Source organism: Spinacia oleracea, chromosome 6 (assembly GCF_020520425.1).
Source record: "Spinacia oleracea cultivar Varoflay chromosome 6, BTI_SOV_V1, whole genome shotgun sequence".
NCBI classification, from domain to species: domain Eukaryota; kingdom Viridiplantae; phylum Streptophyta; class Magnoliopsida; order Caryophyllales; family Amaranthaceae; genus Spinacia; species Spinacia oleracea.
In genome coordinates this window covers 36,813,903-36,833,617 of record NC_079492.1, presented here as the reverse complement: position 1 = coordinate 36,833,617, position 19,715 = coordinate 36,813,903, and the positions used below count along the sequence as shown (strand labels likewise).

The 19,715-nt window shown below is 35.9% G+C and overlaps 1 protein-coding gene and 1 long non-coding RNA gene across 2 annotated transcripts; both read right to left on the bottom strand.

Moving 5' to 3' along the window:
* Positions 1-1,493: 1,493 nt before the first annotated feature.
* Positions 1,494-3,479, bottom strand: LOC130462421 (uncharacterized). The gene is made up of 2 exons (XM_056830606.1): positions 3,123-3,479; positions 1,494-1,740 (listed from the first exon to the last, which is right to left on the bottom strand). The coding sequence occupies exons 1-2, from the start codon at positions 3,477-3,479 to the stop codon at positions 1,717-1,719; spliced, it is 381 nt and encodes a 126-aa protein (XP_056686584.1). The 3' UTR covers positions 1,494-1,716.
* A 339-nt stretch (positions 3,480-3,818) lies between these two features.
* Positions 3,819-4,561, bottom strand: LOC130462541 (uncharacterized). Its single transcript, XR_008922993.1, has 3 exons — positions 4,353-4,561; positions 4,069-4,268; positions 3,819-3,911 (listed from the first exon to the last, which is right to left on the bottom strand). It is a non-coding gene; the product is annotated as an uncharacterized lncRNA (long non-coding RNA).
* Positions 4,562-19,715: the final 15,154 nt, after the last annotated feature.

Here is a 19,715-nt window from a genome sequence, read left to right as displayed (position 1 = left end):
AACAAAAACATGAAAACTGTATAAATCAACTGAAGTCATCAATGTATATTCTCTCTCTCCACTCTGACCTATCCAACGCCATATTTTCCTCAATCCCAAGAAAGCTCATATCGTGTTCAATCACCTTCCTCCAAGTTTTCTTAGGTCTTCCCCTACCCCTTGCAATTCTATCACTTTGCCACCCTTCTATCCTCCTAACCGGGGCATCACTTGGTCTTCTGCTCACATGTCCAAACCATCTTAAACGATTTTCCATCATCTTAAACTCAATCGGATCAACCCCTACTTTCTTCCTAATAATCTCATTCCTCAAATGATCCTTTCTTGTATGCCCACACATCCAATGTAACATGCGTATCTCCGCCACATTCATCTTGCGTACGTGACAATGTTTCACTGCCCAGCATTCTGTGCCGCGCCGTATAACAAAGCCGGTCGAATTGCCGTGCGGTAAAACTTTCCCTTCAATCTTTGGGGCATGCCTGAATCACATAGGAACCCCGTGGCACATTTCCACTTCAACCAACCTGCTTTGATATGATTCTATGGGCCATATCGCCATCCAATTCTCTATCCTTTTGGATAATAGATCCTAAATAACATAACGTTTCAGAGCCTTGGACAATTTTCCCATCTAAGGTAATCTCCCCTGTCTCTCTATCTTGGACTCCACTAAACATACACTCCATATATTCCGTCTTGTTTCTACTTAGCCTAAAACCCCGAGATTCCAACGTTTGTCTCCATAACTCCAACTTACTTTCCACTCCTTCTTTTGTTTCATCAATCAACACAATATCATCTGCAAACATCATGCACCAGGGAATACCACCTTGGATTGACCTCGTCAATTCGTCCATGACTATAGCAAAAAGAAACGGGCTAAGTGCGGAACCTTGATGCACTCCAATCGTAATGGGGAATTCTTTGGTCTTACCAACACTAGTTCTCACACTCGTGCTACACTACAACATAAACGACAATATGCAACGCCACATAACCGTTGCAAAAGGCCAAATAACCGTAGCATTAGACTTATGGCAACGGTCCCCTAACCGTTGCAGTTGCTGCCGTTGCTTTAGATATATTGCAACGGTTTACTACAGCTAAGGCAACGGATCACTAACAAGCAATGTAGACCGTTGCATTAGCTCTATTACAACGCCCCTTTGACCCTATTGCAACGGCTAAAACATTTTTACAAGAACCGTTGCTTCTCATGTATGTAATGGTCATAAACACCTAATGCAACAGTCATTGATAAATACCGCCATTTACTTTTGACCGTTGCCATAGATTTAGGGACAACTATTTTTGGAAAATGCAACGGGTGTACTACATCTCGTATCATTTTTTAAATAGAATATTGCCTACAATTTTAATTTGGACAAATACCTAAAGTAACAAAACCCAGGAGGATGAATATTACATTTTCAATGAGACCATATATATATATATATATATATATATATATATATATATATATACTTTTCCAATCACTTGAATATCTACAAATGAATTTAATTATAAGTACTTTAATTTGCTAGTACTTATATAAGTATTCCAAAAGATAAAAACGTATCACACGTTCCCAAAAAATAATAACGTATTACAAGTTTCTTACGTAGCTAAGATCACACATAAATACATCAAAACGGCCAACTAATTACACATCTGAGATACATGCACCACCAAAAAGTTATACTTCCTCCATATCTAATTCATTTGTTCTTCAACAACCTGTAGATTAAAATATAAGGAAAGTAATGAGCAAGATTCAAAAGTCTCAAATATATAACAGCACACACAGAAAACCAAGCTGCAACAACACACACAGCATGCACACAATAGAGCAGCAACAAGCCCTCACTCACACCAGAAAACCAACAGACCAGCAGCAACAAACATACAAGCAACTGCACTAACAAGCAGCCACACCAACTCTACAATAAACCATTACAGACCAACCATCTGCAACAAACCAGCCTTGTCTTATCATGGCCCTGTACATTTTGGATTTATGTTGTAACATTATTGTAATTGTGAACTACTTTGTTGCCTTGGCTTGCCTAATCATTAGCATTAGAAGATGTGATAATTACTGATAGAAGATCTTTCTGTAAATTGAGTCTCTTATTCGTTTCTAAATTTGGTTTCTTTAAGCTTTGGTTAAATTTAGATGTTGGATTGTGTCAATTGGCTATTACCAGAAAACCCAGGGAGTGTTTCGTGGTCCTTTTTACTTAAGACTGTTGTTTGGTTGTGATAAAGATCCCCTAATGAAATTCTAACGTAGAAATACATGATTGCAGGCTTGTAGTAGGTCAGGTCATCACGGGTATAGCTCTTGATTAACTGGACTTTATTCTTTGTGCTCAAGTGCTGAAGTAGTATAGAGAAGTGTTGAGGGAAGCTGGACGAGCCCCTAGTCATTCTAGAGGTCTGTCTGTCTTTCTCAGCAAGTGTCCAATAGACAATGGTCTAACGAGGCTGATTCCACTATTCCAGTACAGGAATCAACACAAGTGTAAAAAGCTAATTATTACACACAGCAAGAGCACAGAGTAAAACCAAGGCTTTACTACATCCCCTTAGTCTAAAGTTCTAAACCGTAGCTTATGCGATGGAAAACATAATAACTCAGTGTTGAGGCACCTGAAATAACTACCATAAAACTGATTGTAAACAATTGCAGACTCACAGAATTATGAAAATGATTAGAAGGGTGTTCACACCTTTTTTTCAAGAACTGATGCTCATGATGATACAGCCTACAGGTCCATTTTTGCTAATCAGAAGGCTTCACAGGACCACGCATGCAAAGTTCAAAACTTTTCAATGACACCATTGCATCTGAATTCTAAGCCTATTTTTGCTACCGATAGCAATTGTTTAATTTCACTAATCATTAACCAATACCCTCATTGTAAGCATTATGCAAAGAAACTAAACCACAAATGTTAACTATCTCATCATGAATGGTTAGGCTATGAAGGAACCAAAACCAGAATCTAACCAGAGAGTCAAGACCAGAGAAAGATATAGGAAAAAGTTCTCCAACATACCAAAAGAAAATTGTCTCCAGAACTTTTTAATCGATTAAAAAGGTCAATATGAGTTACCTGATTTTCTAGCTGTGTCCCAACAGAAGACTGTTCCCCACTTCTCTCTTCGTTAACGTGTGACCTATCACTAGTTGACTCCCTTGGAATAGATCTAGTAGAGGATCCAGGAACCACGAGATTCATTCCAGGATTAGCTTCTTGAAATTGTTTAATTAACATTGCTTGGATGCTTTGTAGGAACTCTTCAGGAATTGTATATCCCGAAGCTTTGCCTCTATTCTTCAAATCACTCTTGGTCACAACTTTCCCAAAAAGACGTACACGTCCATTGTGCTCGGCCTTTTTTATCACTTCGTAGTAGGGATCTGCATTTTTCTGTCCTTCTTCATGTTCTTGAGACAGCAACGCCTCCATTTGTACCTGGCCATGAAGCATTATAAGTTTACACATATCATAGCTATTCACGGAAGTAAGGATATAATAAGATAAACTCACAATATTATCTTTCGTTTTCTCGAAACTTGTTTTGTATGTCTTCTTAGGATTTCTTGACCTGGATGCTTTGTAGACCTTTGCTTGTGAAGGTTCTTGCTTATTCGGGTCCTCTTGTTGCTATTAAAATATTGATATGATATTAGATGCTTATATAGTTCAATGAATTCGACAATGTCAACATAGAAGTAGATAACATAACAACTATTATATGTTTGCCAACTTAAGATTTTAATGAAAATGAGTTACAAAAATACTTGCCAATTTATGACGTAACAAGACATATGATTTGGGACCCATTGTGTGCATATCCTGGAGCATTTGACGATTCCTTTTGTTGGTCTCACTTTCTTCCTACGAAATTGGTTATTTTCCCCCTTAACTCATGTTATATGCAAGAAAGTATGCAACTGAACTGAGAGTTTAAATGAAAAGCAGAAATAATTTAATGACTAATGACATGCTTACCAAAATAAAATTAGTAGAAGGAAAATGAAAAGCCTTGCAGTACCTTAGTCGTCGTTAAATTCCAGTAGTTCAAGAGATCTTCGAAATGTGTTTTTGGAATGGTTTTCGGACAGTTTTCCAGTCTTCGTCTGTATCAAATGCATAGTAATATTTCTGTTTCAGTCTACATTTATGGATACGCCAGGCATAGTTAACAGTTTCCATTACCCACTTTCTTCCTTCTTCAGGTACCAAGTATTTCTCCTACACCAGAAAAATATATGCATTAGTAGAATTTTAGCCGAACTGCTTAGTAGGGATAGATGATTATTTCAGTGAGAAACAAACCTGGACATATTCCCATATGTTATCATGTGTGGGAAGACTTGGCCAATTAATAAAATTAAGAGGGGCTAACTCAGAATTTTTAGCCACAGTTCCCAAAAATCGAGTAAATTCTTCAACAGTTTCATCATCAGGCCCTACTGGCTGCCCAAACTTATTCAGAATAAGGTAAGGGCGTTCGTCCATTGTACGGGCATGTACCTTCACCAATTTTGTCGGCCCACGACGCTTCTTGATTGTAGGAGCTAATATAAGGACAAAAAGAAGTTGTAAGCTACTATACTAATCAGGGAATCACTAGTGGAAAAAAAAACCCTGTTGCAGCCCCCTTGTTGAGGGGGGCATTTAAAAGCACGCCTCAACAACCCTAAGTCAACGCGGGTCAAAGATTTCAAAGAGATGTCGAGGCGGGCTTTTAATTGTTTGCCTCAAGACAACTCTATTGGGGCGGGCTTTGGTGTTGTACGCTTCAACCGTTTCAAGGTTGTGAAGCGAACATTCTATTGCTCGCTTCAACAGAGTCTCAGCCCGCGAATTTTAAAGCCCAATTAAGTAATACCCAAATGCCCAACTCACCTCCATTATAATTAGGGTTTTTTCTTATTTCCTTGGCCGGCCGTTTTTTCTTCTCTCTCCTTATTTCCTTATATTTTTGTGCTTCAACAGATCCATCTCTCATTATATTTTTTCATAATCATCTCACTTCTCATCTTTTTTTCTTGCGATTTATTTCAAATCACCTTATTTCTCAATTACAATTACAAATTGCGATTTAGATTTACAGATTGTGATTTATTTTTTACAACTCATACATTTACAGATTGCGGTTTATTTTTTCTTGAAAAAAATAACCATGGATTCTTCAACCATATCATTCCCTGTGGCGTTTTCTCTCCATTTGTGTTTGCGGTTCGTGTTTGCGGTTCACAAAAGATAGAGAAACCAAAGCTTCGAACCATCCTCCCTATTTTCTCGACATGGTGATGCTAACAAGGTCCAATCTCCTTTTCTTTTATTTTTTCAATTTAATTTTTGATTGAATTTGGTTTTTTGCTCTATTTTCTACTTTGTTCATGATTTGGTGATGTTTTGATTTCTTTGCTAATGTCGGCAGTTAACTCGATTTTTTGGTGAAACTTGTTGTTCTGCTTATGGATTGATGGTCGATCTTCGGCTAAAAAGATCCATCTCCAACGTTAGGATCTAGATCTAAATGGGTGAGTTTTGTTTTCTTGTCGGTTTTGTTTTACTACTTTTTAAAACATTTCTGGTATATTTTCATGGCAACTGTTTTGTAATTTTTCATCTTATTATTTCATAATTTAAGGATCTTTATTTCTGTTTTATTGTTATTGTTCATTTTTTTTTGGCAAAATTGTTATTGTTAGTTAAATTGTGTCTTACTCGTTTTTTTTTTCTTTGCAGGTTTGTCATGGCTGTGAGATTTGCAAACAAATACATTTTCAATGGAGTTGTCGATTTTCTTAGTTTGGATTTTTCATATATTTGTACTTTGATTTATTCAACTTTGTAAGATAATATAGAAACTCATATGTACTCCGTATTTGATTAATAATAATAAAAAAGTTAAGTATTTCAAGATTTTTGTCTCCAAAACTTTAATAGCATGCGCAAATGTAAACTTTCATAGTATTTTAAGATTTTTGTCTCCAAAAGTATCAATTCGTAATCTGTTGAGGTGGGCAATAGTTGATTTGTGGGTCTGTTATGGGGGGCATTTGTCAAGCCCGCCTCAACAGAGAGTTAATTATTAAGCTTATTTATGGGTCTGTTGTGGGGGGCATTCAAAAGCCCGCCTCAACAAATATTTTTTTGAGGCGGGCTTGGCCCGCCTCAACATGTCTCTGACCTGTTGAAGCCCCCTCTGTTGAAGCGGGCCATGTTCGCCTCAACAAGCCCGAAATGCCCCCCACAACAGGGGTTTTTTCCACTAGTGAATATACATATGATATATATATATATAAACTGAATCATACCTTCGATGGGGATTTCAGTTGGTTGTTGAGATTCATTTTCACGTAAAGCTGCGGTCCTACCATCCATTACTACATTTTCAGCATCCCTAAGTTGTGGTACAATTTCAGCCCTTGTCCATTTGTACTAGTGGATGTAACCTCACATTCATATGCCACTTCATGGTTGGAAGGACTTTCTAATTCATAGTCGCGAATCACATTTCCTGATTTTTTTTTCCGTAATTCACGGAATGCAGACAATGACCCTGGACGACAATATGCCTTTTGTTGTTGCTTCTTCTGTAACCGGACTGACTGTTTTTCAGGTTGGTTGTTTCTGTGTTGCTTACTTTTCTGTTGAACCTTATTAATTGGAAGGACTACTTAATGATCATCAGTGTTTTGCAAATTCTTTCCAAATGTCAGTGTCCGCTGTTGCCTTTCGGCACATTGTTCTCCTGAGAGTTGCAATTCTGGAGAATGCCTTTCTGGAAGTTGCTCCGCGTGATGATTTTCTGAAGGTTGTTGTTCTGTTTTGTGCTTGATAAATGCAGCCATAGGACCAGACTTTTCTCTATAGACCTGCAAATACCAATAGCAATTCATCAACTGATTTATCAAATCTCAAAATAATGCAAGTTGGAGTGTGAAGGGCAGCAGGATTAATACGTGGAGTGCGATAAACTAGTGATGGCTGCCATGAACAAGAACTATGTTGACATGGATGAGTATCCTGTCAACACTGAGCTCCAGGTCTGCACTTTAATCTAGGATCAAGTCATGTCACCCTTGTGTTGATATTTAGAGGGATCGAATTCCATGGTTGCCGTCTGATTATCTTAACACTAGCTAGTTTCTTTGGTCAACTTTAACAACATAAACCAAGTTTTAATCTAACCATGTTGTTCTCCACAGTCAAAGTCATGAATATTTCAGATGCTTAACAATCATTTTAGAACTCAAATAAGGGTAATCAATCAACTTTAACTCGAATATTTCAAAGTGATGAATATTTCAGATACTTAACAGTTGACAACCATGTTAAAGTTAACTGATGGAAGCTTTTTGGTCAAAAGCCAAAGATCTATTGTTCTGCTAGATAGGCTTGTACTTTAAAAGCGATGCTAACAGGTGGACTGTACACAAGATTTGGTGAACAAATCAAAAACAAAACCTCATGAGGCAAAATTTTGAAGCATCAATATCTCCATATATACAAGTTACCAGCAAAATGTATTTGGAACATGTTCATCATTTAAAGGCCATTAAAGTATAGGACCACATTCACATATAATAACTATATCAGGTCATAGATTGAGATGATGACAATGAGTTTGTAAGTAGTTTATTTGCCACGTCCAATGTGAATGTCAACTGGTAATACAACTCATGATACAGCAGATATTCATAAGAGAAAACAGAAGGCAATGCTAGATTGAACATGTGCTTTTACTTGCACATGGACACATAAAGATGCATGTTTCAAGGCTGATGGTCAGCGTCAGCCGTCACTATTGGATACTTCTGCAGATTTCTCACTAAGAAAGTGACTACTTCACTGAGGATCTCAGTTGCTTCAAGTCCATAAAGCTCAACATCCCGGTTATGCAGTGTGCCAGTGTCTTATACTATATTCACAGAATCACATGTTATGTTTATTCTTTACCAATCTATCAGCATTAGCTTATCATGGTAGTACTCCTAATAAGCAATAAGCTTTCTTAAGATTTTCCTATGGTTCCCAAGTAGTCCTATCTCATTTGTATTCAACATTGTTAATTTAACGCAGTGAAACACAAGTTCAACATTGTTCCTAAACATGTAATGAATCAATACTGCAAGTTCATCTTTCTCTAGAACCTGGATTACAATTGTACTAGTGGTATAAATGCACTCACTCTGTAAGCAGAATAGGTGTGTGACATGACTGATTGTTGATATTTTACATTTTAACAAAAAAAAGAAGATAATTTATAATCAGTTAACTCACGGACCTTGCGTGCAATATTTTTGGTAACCACCTCTGTAAAATGTGGCAGCTGTAAAGAAGGGGACCTTCCATTATTTTCAGCAGTGACACGAACCTTTAAAAAAGGTACACATTTTACCTATATTGTTAACAATAATAGCACGTATATAAATAAAGAGAGTACATACAGAAAAATTAACATATTGCAGGCTCCTAACATATGACATACAATTTTGCATTTATATGATACTGACCTTGGAGTTTCTTTTTACATTCCCATAACCGAATTCATCCTCACTACCCTCATTCTCCGGCATGTACTCATCATCGCCATCTTTATCTGAAAGCCCTTGGTTATCATCCCATGTGTTAATTGGGAAAATAGTATTAGCGAATGCCTTGGATTTATCATATATCTGGGTTGCCAAACTTCCTTTTCCTTGAGCTGCCATGAACTCTGCATTGCGTTTCAACTTCTCTAGTCTTTGCCTCTCATAATCCGGTAACACATTCTTGTGGAGGATAGATTTAGCTTTAATCCCCTTCATCTACAATAGTAGAAAAACATTATACAAATAAATATCATTATATATTAAAAGGAAAAATTGTTTTTATAGCTGCTGAAACAAATACTGGCGGGATATCTCTTAACCGTAAATCAAGAGAAGAATATTCCAAAAGCACCACAAAGGAGAGGGGCGAATACATCTGCAGAAAAATGATTCAGTTTGATGAACAACAAAGCTAGGCCAGAGATAAAACAAGGAAAGTTCTCCTGTGAAGTCAGTTTATCCTTCTGGTGGGCAAAAGGATAAAAAATTGAGAAGAGAGATCCTTAGAGAAACAACCAAATTTGACCTTTCTCATGTGCCAGAGATTGTTAGGAATTGAAAATGTCCACAGAAGTAAAAACCAGACATTGGCATTATGGATATATAATTTCTGATGATTAGTAATGTAGTCTGATGACTCTGATTGATTTCTTCCGAAATAAAATCCAACTACTACTGTAAACTTGAATTCCAGAGGAGTTCTTGTTCAATATTTTGTCCACAGTTCCATCAGGAATGGTGGTTTGAAAAGCACAGGCTGGCGTGACAAATTGGGGAAAAAATCTAGCAGAAGGGAAGAACACAGTTTGCACAACAATAGGGAAGAGAAAGGGAGTAACTTTGAAAAAAATGGTAGCTTCTTGTTTGTGCAAGAGGAGAATTCAAACAATCAGGTTTCTGAACTTACACGAACCTATGGAGTCGGCTTGCTAGACTGATGTTCATTATTTTGCATTATGGATATATAAGTTTAAGTTTGAATGAGTAAATCCAGGAAAGAAACAAACATGCATGTCAAAAAGTTAGGAACACTTAATCAAATCCCTGCTTCATTTATGCCCAAAATCACAGTATCTTATAACTGAAATAAAACCAACAGCAGAAATATGCAAAAGCTAATTTAAAGTACTGTGATATGCAACAAAAGTGAGCAGAAAGCAATGACATCCAATGAAACAACGAAATTATGAATATAACACCAGATTCAACACTACTCCCTCTACATCATTCACCAAATTCTCTTCATTACAGCTAACACATCTAACAACAGACTTAGGGCACATAAAAACTTAGCAAAACAGAAAACACAAATACTCGAAAAGTCGAATTCATCTAAATCAAACCAAAATTCAGATTCTCCAAGAAATATAAGGTATCAATTCTCAGTAACAGATAAATAGTGCTTAAACAAGTAAATCAAGAACCTCCATCATCAAGCAAGTGCAAGAAAAACTCGAGCATTTACATCATTAGAAAAAAAAAGCATGTTATTCAACAACCTACCATCAGAAAGTTCCGTGGGAAGGTTGTGGACAGCATAATACCAACCATTCTTGGTTGGATCTTCTACATAAAAAACTTGACGTGCTTGAGATGCCAAGATAAATGGTTCTCCTCCACAAATTGTCTTATTCTTGTTAACCATTGTAAAGTCATCATTCGTTTCTGAGTGATACCACACACATCTAAACAAGACGACACTGAATTGACCATGATAAGATAGCTCAATGATTTCTTCTAGCGAACCGTAATAAGCAACATCTCCCATAATAGGATTTTGATCTTTGCTACTAGAAAAACTAGGTGTTAGAGCTGTTAAAGTAACTCCATGGTTTTGAGATACAGAATTTGCATCGCGCTTCATGGTGTGGAAGTGATAGCCATTAACAGAGTACTCGGTGTACCTTTTTGCGACATATGAAGGCCCTTTTGATAACCATTTAACATGGTCAGGTACTACCTCACCCTGTTCAAGCATATAAGTAACTTTCTCCTTAAACCAATCCATGAATTCCTTGCTATGATTTTGAGCACTATCCCATTTTCTTTTCCTATGAGAACTTATAGATGCCATGTGATCACTGTGGGAAAAAAAATATCTTAGTACTAGTAGTCTATGATGATAGTTATGTAATATAAAAAAATATAAAAAAAATGATTTTATTAGAAGCTATTTTACCTGATGTATTCCTCAATTTCCTCACAACTAGAATTGAATAAGACCTATTGATGCGCTTGAGCCCAAGTAGCATGATCAATCATAAACACACCTTGGTTCTTTGTGGTCCTTCCTTTTCCCCTAGTAGGTCGGCCAATATTAGGAAAGAATGGTTGTGAGATACTAGGCTTCACAATACCTGAAGGAGTGTTTGATTGATTTATGTATCTATCACAAAATCTAAGACATTCTTTGGCCCAATATGCTTCTGCCATCGAGCCCTCGGGGCAAGCTTTGTTCCGAACATCATCCTTTAATTCATGAAGATACCTCTCAATTGCGTACATGCACCTGCTACATACAGGACCACCCAACCTAATTTCTTCCACCAAATGAACAGGTAAATGGACCATCACGGTAAAAAATGAAGGAGGAAAAATTGTTTCTAGTTGACAAAGAGACTCAACTATCTCATGATGGAGATTATCAAGATCTCGAGGGTTAATAGCTTTATTTCATATGCCTTTGAAATAATGACATAACCTTATTAAAGGAGTTGCAACATCTTTAGGTAATGTTATTTTCAAAGCAATTGGAAGCAAGTAATGCATACAAAAATGAGCATCGTGGCTCTTATAGCCCATGATCTTCCCTTCATTAACTTGCACGCAACGAGAAATATTAGAAGCATAACCTTGTGGTATCTTTGCATTCTTAATGATCTGGCAAAACAAACGCTTATTTTCTAGTGTCAACCAGAATCGCGATCTCGGGATTTCTTCATCATCGTCTTCTCCAATAGGTTGAAGCTCCGGCATAATTTTGAGAGCTTTCAAATCACGACGAGCACTCACATGATCCTTGGTCTTCTTAGGAATGTCTAACAATGTTTCGATGATGTTATCAAATATATTCTTTTCTATATGCATAACATCAAGATTATGGCGATTAGTGCAATGCTTCCAATAAGGCAAGTTATAAGTATTGACAACTTTCTCCATGGAACTTCTTCATCTGGCTTTTTCTTTTGCTTCTTTCCAAATTCATTTAGAAAGTCTCGTAGTAGCTCCTCATTTTCAGTTCCTTTCAATCTAAGAGGTGCAGTTCTCTCCTCAATTTCACCGTTGAAATTTCTCTTATCATGGCGCCAAGGGTGGGATGGATCTAGAAATATACGATTTTCCCGGTAGCAAAATTTACGGCTATGGTCCAACCATCGTGATTGTGTGTCATAATGACAGCAAGGACATGCTTTTCTTACTTTAGTGCTCCAACCAGACAACATTGCATAACCCGGAAAATCAGAAACAGTAGACATCAAAGCTGCATGCATGTCAAACCTTTTATTTGTGGAAGCATCATATGTTTCCATCCCAAAATCCCATAAATCTTTTAGATCTTTGATTAGTGGTTGTAGATAGATGTCAATATCATTGCCGGGGGATAGAGGGCCGGGAATAAGTAATGCTAACATTAAAAACTCAGACTTCATGAGCAACCATGGAGGCAAGTTGTAATTGATCAAGATGACTGGCCAAGTACTATGTACAATGCTCATCGTGTGAAATGGATTAAATCCATCTGTGGCTAACCCTAGCCTCACATTACAAGGTTCTTCAGCAAACTTTTGGTACAACTTATCAAATTCCTTCCAAGCTTCACCATCCACTGGATGTTGTAAAAGCCCATCTTCTTCACGTCCATTTGCATGCCATGTCATGTACCTTGCGGTTTCTTGGCACATAAATAACCTCTACAACCTCTTCTTGATTGGAAAGTACCTTAGGATTTTGACAGGAATTCTATGGGGCTTTTCATCTACATTGTCTTTATCACTTGATTTCCATCTCGGAGTATTACAAACATGGCAACTTGTTGCATTTGCATTTTCCTCCCAATACAACATGCAATCATTGGGGCATGCATCTATCTTAGTATAATTCATCCCTAAAACTTTTAACCCATTTTTCGCCTCCTTAAAAGAAGAAGGAAACTTTGAATCATTGGGCAACGCTTCCTTAAAAAGTTCTAAAAAAGCATCAAACCCATCGTTGCACAGCTTATAATCACACTTGAGAATAAGTAGCCGGATTGTAAAGGAAAGTTTAGAAAAAATTTTACAACCGGGATACAACTCTTGTTGACCTTCTTCAATTAGTCTCAAAAACTTCTTTGCATCTTCATTTGGCCCCTCTCTTAAAGAATCATTCAACAACCCCTCTATGCCATCGTTTATATTAGGAGATACATCAGGATCAACTGTCACATTTTCTCTTTCGTTGTCCGCCCCTACTATGTCAGATCTAGGCACAAAACCGTTACAAATTGTATGTTCTTTAATAACATTGGTATGATGCCAATAACGGTAATGACAAATTTCACAAGGACAACAAATTTGATTTCCTTGTGACTTGGATGCAAAAGTGTTTTCAATGTACTCATCAACTCCTCGTTCATATTCATCACTCCATCTAGCAAATGTCCACCACTTTTTATTTCCTTTATCCATACTCTAATTAAAAGACATGACAACAAAACAAATACTCCATTAAATTATGCAAATAAGAAAACAAATTAAATGCAAACAAAATTTGTAACTAATCACACCATCTTACAATATTTTTTTAATATATATATATATATATATATATATATATATATATATATATATATATACTAGTTGCTTAACCTAACACCTCTATAGATAGTGATATTCCATATTACAGTATACAATTATCATATTTAGCACTTCAATGATTCCTTTCCTTTACACAAAAAGTAAAGAAGTTACTCGGTACATACACTATTTGAAGTCTTAAAATTTTAGTATGCATGGAATAGGTAGGTTGTTTTGGGACATCATACGTTAACGTTACTCGGTACATACACTATTTGAAGTCTTAAAATTTTAATGTACAATATCTTAAATGCTTTCCATTTACTAATCAATTTGTTTGAAATGTCTCCTAAACTGAGTTTTTGCATGGAGACTAAACTATCAAGTATGGAGAACTGAAGAAGGGGGCCAAGACTCAAGAGGCGCAAGACTATCTCCGTCCAATTTCCTAATATGTATGTTTTGTAAGTTAAGAAGTTAATCAAATAATTCTTTGTACATGTAGTTCGCATATCTTATGGATTCACTTCTGATATGTGGTGAGTATTTTATTTCTCAATATTTTTTTTAATTTACTGCTATATATTTGAAGAGGAACAATTCAAGAACACAATCAATAAATCAATATATTTACTTGCAAAATAGTATAGATGTACCATTCAGATTTCGTTGCAATATCTTTTTCAAAATGTTTGTTTTGCTTCATTCCTTGAGGGTGGTTGTGAACAATCAAGATTACAGATAAATTTATATACATCAACACATATTCTACCAATAAATACTGAGAATTTATGTACAGTAGATAACGAGTTTAGAATCTCTTCCTCTTTGTAATCCGTTGCCCTTACGGCGTATTTACAATTAAATGCCAAATTAAGAAGGAAGGTGGAATAAAATATTTCATTGACTAATAGAATTAAACAAATTAATAGTACAGAGAAATTAAAGTTATGAAGCTACTACTACTACTCATTATTTAATTTTATTATTATTGCACATTTCATGATGACTTAAACAAATAATTTCAAACAAATCCCAAAAAAAAAAAATTAAAACAACAGATAAGATAAAAACAGATTAATACAACAACACAGAGAAACACAACAACACATGGAAATAAAATACAGAGAAACGGGAAGCCCAACAGCAAGCCAAGAACCAATCCAGAAGGCAACAACAAGGCAACCAGAAAAAATATTAGAATTTCTACTAGGCATTTCGTCGAACAATTGGTGGGCACTATCAAAATTACAGATTAAACCCTAAAACACTAATCAAAAGAGTATAATTCGTGTAGTGTTGTTGTTAAACATTTAAGGAGAACATAAAGACTATGATAATTTCAATTTCATGGGTTAGGAATAGCTTAAATTGAGGCACTCTATGCAAGTATAATTTGTGAAAATTGATGATATTTTAGGGGTTAAAGGATGAAAAAACTTAAGAATTTAAAGGTTGAGAGCATACCTGAGACAAAGAGCAGTCCTCGTTGAAAAGGTCGCCGGCGTTTGAATTACAGCAATGGGCGTGTGTCTGCAAAGGTCGCCGACAATGGAAGCTTTGGAATCTTTATGGTTTTTTTTCTTAATTTTGTTGCTTTAGTCCGGGAATTGAAGAACACTTCAAGGTCAGGCAGATAATTCAGCGAAGAAACGAACAAAAAGGGTTTATGTTTTTTGTCCGAGCAAGAAGAAGAATTTGGGTGAAATTTTGTTGCTTTAGTGTTTTTAATTTTTTTTTCCTGTAAGGAATTTAGGTTCTAGAAAGTTTCCAATAATTTAGGAGGGAAATTCCGCGCGCTAGCAATATAATATACTACATATATAAATTAAAATTCAATATATTCAAACCGTTGCTATACTCTGTAGAACCGTTGCTCTAGAGGGAGTAATGCAACGGTTCATGAAAACCGTTGCAAAAAGGCGTTGCAATAGAGTAGACCGTTACAATAAACCGTTGTAAAAGCCTAGACCGTTGAAAACAACTGTTGCAATAGAAGTAACCGTTGCAATAGACCGTTGCATATGCTCATTTGTGTTGTAGTGCTAACTCCCTCATATATGTCCTTGATGATATCAATATACTTCCTCGGAATTCCTTTCTTACTTAATGCCCACCAAAGGATTTCCTTTGGTACCTTGTCATACGCCTTCTCCAAATCTATGAAAACCATATGTAAGTCCTTCTTCTTATCTTGATAATTCTCCATTAGTTGCCTTATAAGATGAATGGCCTCCATAGTCGATCTCCTAGGCATAAATCCAAACTGGTTCTTCGAAATTTTCACAGTTTTCCTCAGTCTTTGCTCAATAATCCGCTCCCAAAGTTTCATAGTATAACTCATTAGTTTGATTCCTCGATAGTTGGCACAATCCTGGACATCACCCTTATTCTTGTACAAGGGGATGATAGTACTCTTCCTCCACTCTAATGGCATCCTATTACTTCCCCAAATCTTGTTGAAAAGAGTTGTTAACCATACAACCCCTCTCTCTCCCAAGCATCTCCAGACTTCGATAGGTAAACCATCGGGCCCCATTGCCCTCTTGCGTCCCATCTTTTTCAGTGCCATTTCGACTTCTCTCTTTTGAATTTTTCGCATAAAGTCTAGGTTAACCATATCCCTAGAGATATTTGTATCCCCAATATCGCGCCCTTGATCCCCATAAAGTCTAGGTTAACCATATCCCTAGGATGGGTCTTTTATAGCGTACACAAATTTGTACGCTGCAACAAGTCATGATTTTGGCCAAATTTTACACACTTGTTACAGCGTACATATAGCACTTTTCGCAGCGAAAAATGTACGCTGCAACAAGTTCAGACTTGTTGTAGGCCTCCCAGTTGCAGCATACGATGTACGCTGTAACAGGGGTCTAAAAGCCCGCTGCAATAAGGGTTTTTTCTACTAGTGTGAAGTACAAAAAAATATTGATCGTCGATAAATTGAATTATTTACACTTGTGTGTTTTTTAGGATTTTTCAAGAACATTGTCTTATTCACCGGAGGAGATCAATGAGGTTAAAGATTTTTTGACATATTACTTTATGAACAATGTCAATATTTAGCTTAATTTGTAATTAATTTGAACTCAATCTCTAGCTAGCTACCTAGTTTGTTGTAATATTTATGTTTGTTGTAACATGTTGGTTAATCTGTGATGAATTTTCCTTTTATTGGGTTGTAAACTTTTGTGACATGTATATATAAATGTATTGTAACATTCTAGGTATTGGGAAGGGTCTAATTACAAAGGAGACTCTGTCGATATTTCCATCTAATTTACTTTTACTTTTATGCTCTGGATATATATTATATGTAATGAGATTATTCGAGCTATATAGAATTAAGTTGCTAAATAAAAATATTAAAAAAAAATAAAAATAAAAACAAAAAAAAGGCATTTGCGTTGACATTAGCTAATGTGAGACGTAAATGACTTTCTTTTTGTCATGCTGAAGAGTCATTTACGTCACACATTAGCTAAATGTGCGACGCAAATGACTTTTCAGCATGACAAAAAAAATCATTGATGTGCGACGCAAATGACATTTTTTCATGGCGCCAGAAAAGTCATTTGCGTCGCTCATTTAGCTAATGTGCGACATAAATGACTTTAGGTCATTTGCGTCGCGATCTTTTGCGTCGTACAATGTACAACGCAAATGGCCTTAAATGACATACGCCAATAAGCGTTTTTCCACTAATGTTGCCACCTTACCTTGTGTGTTTGGAGGGCTTGGTGTTTATTCCGCAGGTGATGTTCGTCATTATGCTTTTCTTACTTCTCGGTTATAGTCTGTTGGTTTGCACACAAAACTTCTTCGAAGTGTTGGCATTGTTGGTCTTGGTCGTGCCTTTGAAGGTGCGTTGAATCTGTTTAATAGAACTATGGAGTCTGACATTATGAGTAATCATAGTAAGGTCACTACCCCAAAACTCATGAAGAAATTGGTAGATATATATATATATATATATATATATATATATATATATATATATATATATATATATATATATATATATATATATATATATATATTTCATAAAGGTTACTGCATCTGCATAGTCCACCTTCTCTTTATCTCCTCGACAATCGGCATTGTGGAAGTCGCAGCAGGGAGATCACACCTCTTATCGGCTTCGGGCAGTCCTCATATCAGGTTTGGGACAAACGATGAATGCTAATACCTACCGCTGTGTGTTGTGTTACCGGTTGGGTGTTTCTTTGTTATCTGTTTCGGCATCATGTTCTGCTTGCTCCAGGGTATTTGCGGGGGATATCTTTGGTGATCATGCAGTGTCGTGTGTTGGCATTGTAGGTATTAAACATCGACATAATGTTGTTCGGGATACCGTTGTTGATGTTTGTTATCGGTCTGAAATTTCGGCTCGTAAAGAGGTTGATATTGGTCTGTCTGGAGGGAATGATGGAGCTCTACTCTTGGGATCGGGGACGTGATGTATGTCTTGACTTGATGGGATCTTCTCCTTTGACACAATCTGGGTTTTCTAGCTTTGATCCGGGGCGGGTTGTGACTAGGGATGGCAATGGGTAGGATCCGGACCGGATCCTCTAGGATCCAGATCCATATCCGTTTTTTAGGCAAGGATCCAGATCCTACCCGGATCCGCTGGGTAATGAAATTGAGGATCCAGATCCAGATCCTACGGATCCGGGTCCAAAACGGATCCTAACTTATTTTTTCATCAAACGACCCTAATTTTCATTTTAACCTTAAAACATAGTTTAATAAAACCTCAATAACAACGTTATTTGTCCATACAAGCATTCACTAAAATCAAATTAACATAAATAATATTAAAAGTTCAACAAACTTCAATAATGTTACAATTCTTAATTCGTTATTTTTATATTTAAATTTTTTTATATAAAAACGGGTAAATGGATCCGGATCTGGGTAATGACTTAGGACCCGATCCAGATCCATTTTTAAAACCAAGGATCCAGATCCTACCCGGATCCGTCGAGTCCAAAAATTGAGGATCCATATCCGCTTAAACGGATCTGGGTCGGGTCCTTTACCCACTGACATCCCTAGTTGTGACCGATGCAGCTAATCGGAAGTGGGTCAAGTATGAAGCATGTTGCCGGGAAATTGGGTATGGGTTTCTTCCTTTCTCTTTCTCTTCTCTGGGGGACTAGATAAGGATGTTGTTGCGTTGTTGAAGCGAGTTAAGAAGTTCTCTAAGACTCAGGACATTGGGGCTCGTGTTGCTGCTCATATATTCACCAGGATAGGCTTTGCTATAGATAGAGGAGTGGGGGCCCAAATTGTATGTCGGCTACCAACTAATTTTTTGTATTTTGATTGACTCTATGATAATAATAATAATAATAATAATAATAATAATAATAATAATAATAATAATAATAATAATAATAATAATAATAAGTAAATATACACCCCCTCAAAAAAAAGTAAGTATACTTAAATTCTTATTTACAAGTGGTATACAAAAAATATTGTATGGGAGTTTAACTCAAAGTGCTTAAAAGTTACTCCCTCCGTATTTAATTAAAAGATACAGTTCGACCACACGTAATTTTAGGACGGGGAATGAATTTAATTAGTAAAATAAGATGAAGGTGGGTATGGAGTTATTATTTATTGTACGAAATTGATAGTGGATGAATTATTTATTGTAGTAAAAAGAGGATGTGCGTATGTGTAGGGAGCACAAGAGGGATATAAATATTAATATAATTAGATTTGGGAAGCTTATCATGCCAAAAATAGGAATATCTTTTAATTAAGTACGGCCGATTATAGGAAGTTTATCTTTTAATTAAATACGGAGAGAGTACCTGTTTATATGTGTCATCTATTTTTTAGTGATACATTTTTTTATATATATATATAAAGTATTTCTCCAAAATCACTAATAATGTATAAAATTAATCATTTAACCATTTATAATGTTTATCTATCAACTTTTTTTTTTTATAATATAAAAGTTAATCCCTCAAAGCATATCAAAAATTACAAAAATTAGGTAAAAGTTCAACAAATTGGATAAAAGTTATCCTCGTATAAGTTGTATAAAATTTATACGTCCAAAAACTTTTAAGATGCATCTAGCTTTCTTATAATGTATAGTGTGTCAGTGATATGTTTATCATGTTTGCCACCAATTATACAAATTTATATAATGAAATTAAGCATTCTTATTTACTTGTTATTCACAATCTATTCTAAAATATACTTCCTCCGGTCTTTTTGATATAACACAATTATTTTTTATCACTTGTCAATGCAAGATTTCAATCATTAATATTTTTAATTATCAA

Excerpts from the sequence above, each read along its gene's own strand:
- LOC130462421 (XM_056830606.1), bottom strand. The coding sequence starts at position 3,479 with ATGGAGGCGTTGCTGTCTCAAGAACATGAAGAAGGACAGAAAAATGCA. Across the intron at positions 1,741-3,122 it reads GGACACAGCTAGAAAATCAG|GTTGTTGAAGAACAAATGAA; the intron begins GTAACTCATATT and ends TTTAATCTACAG.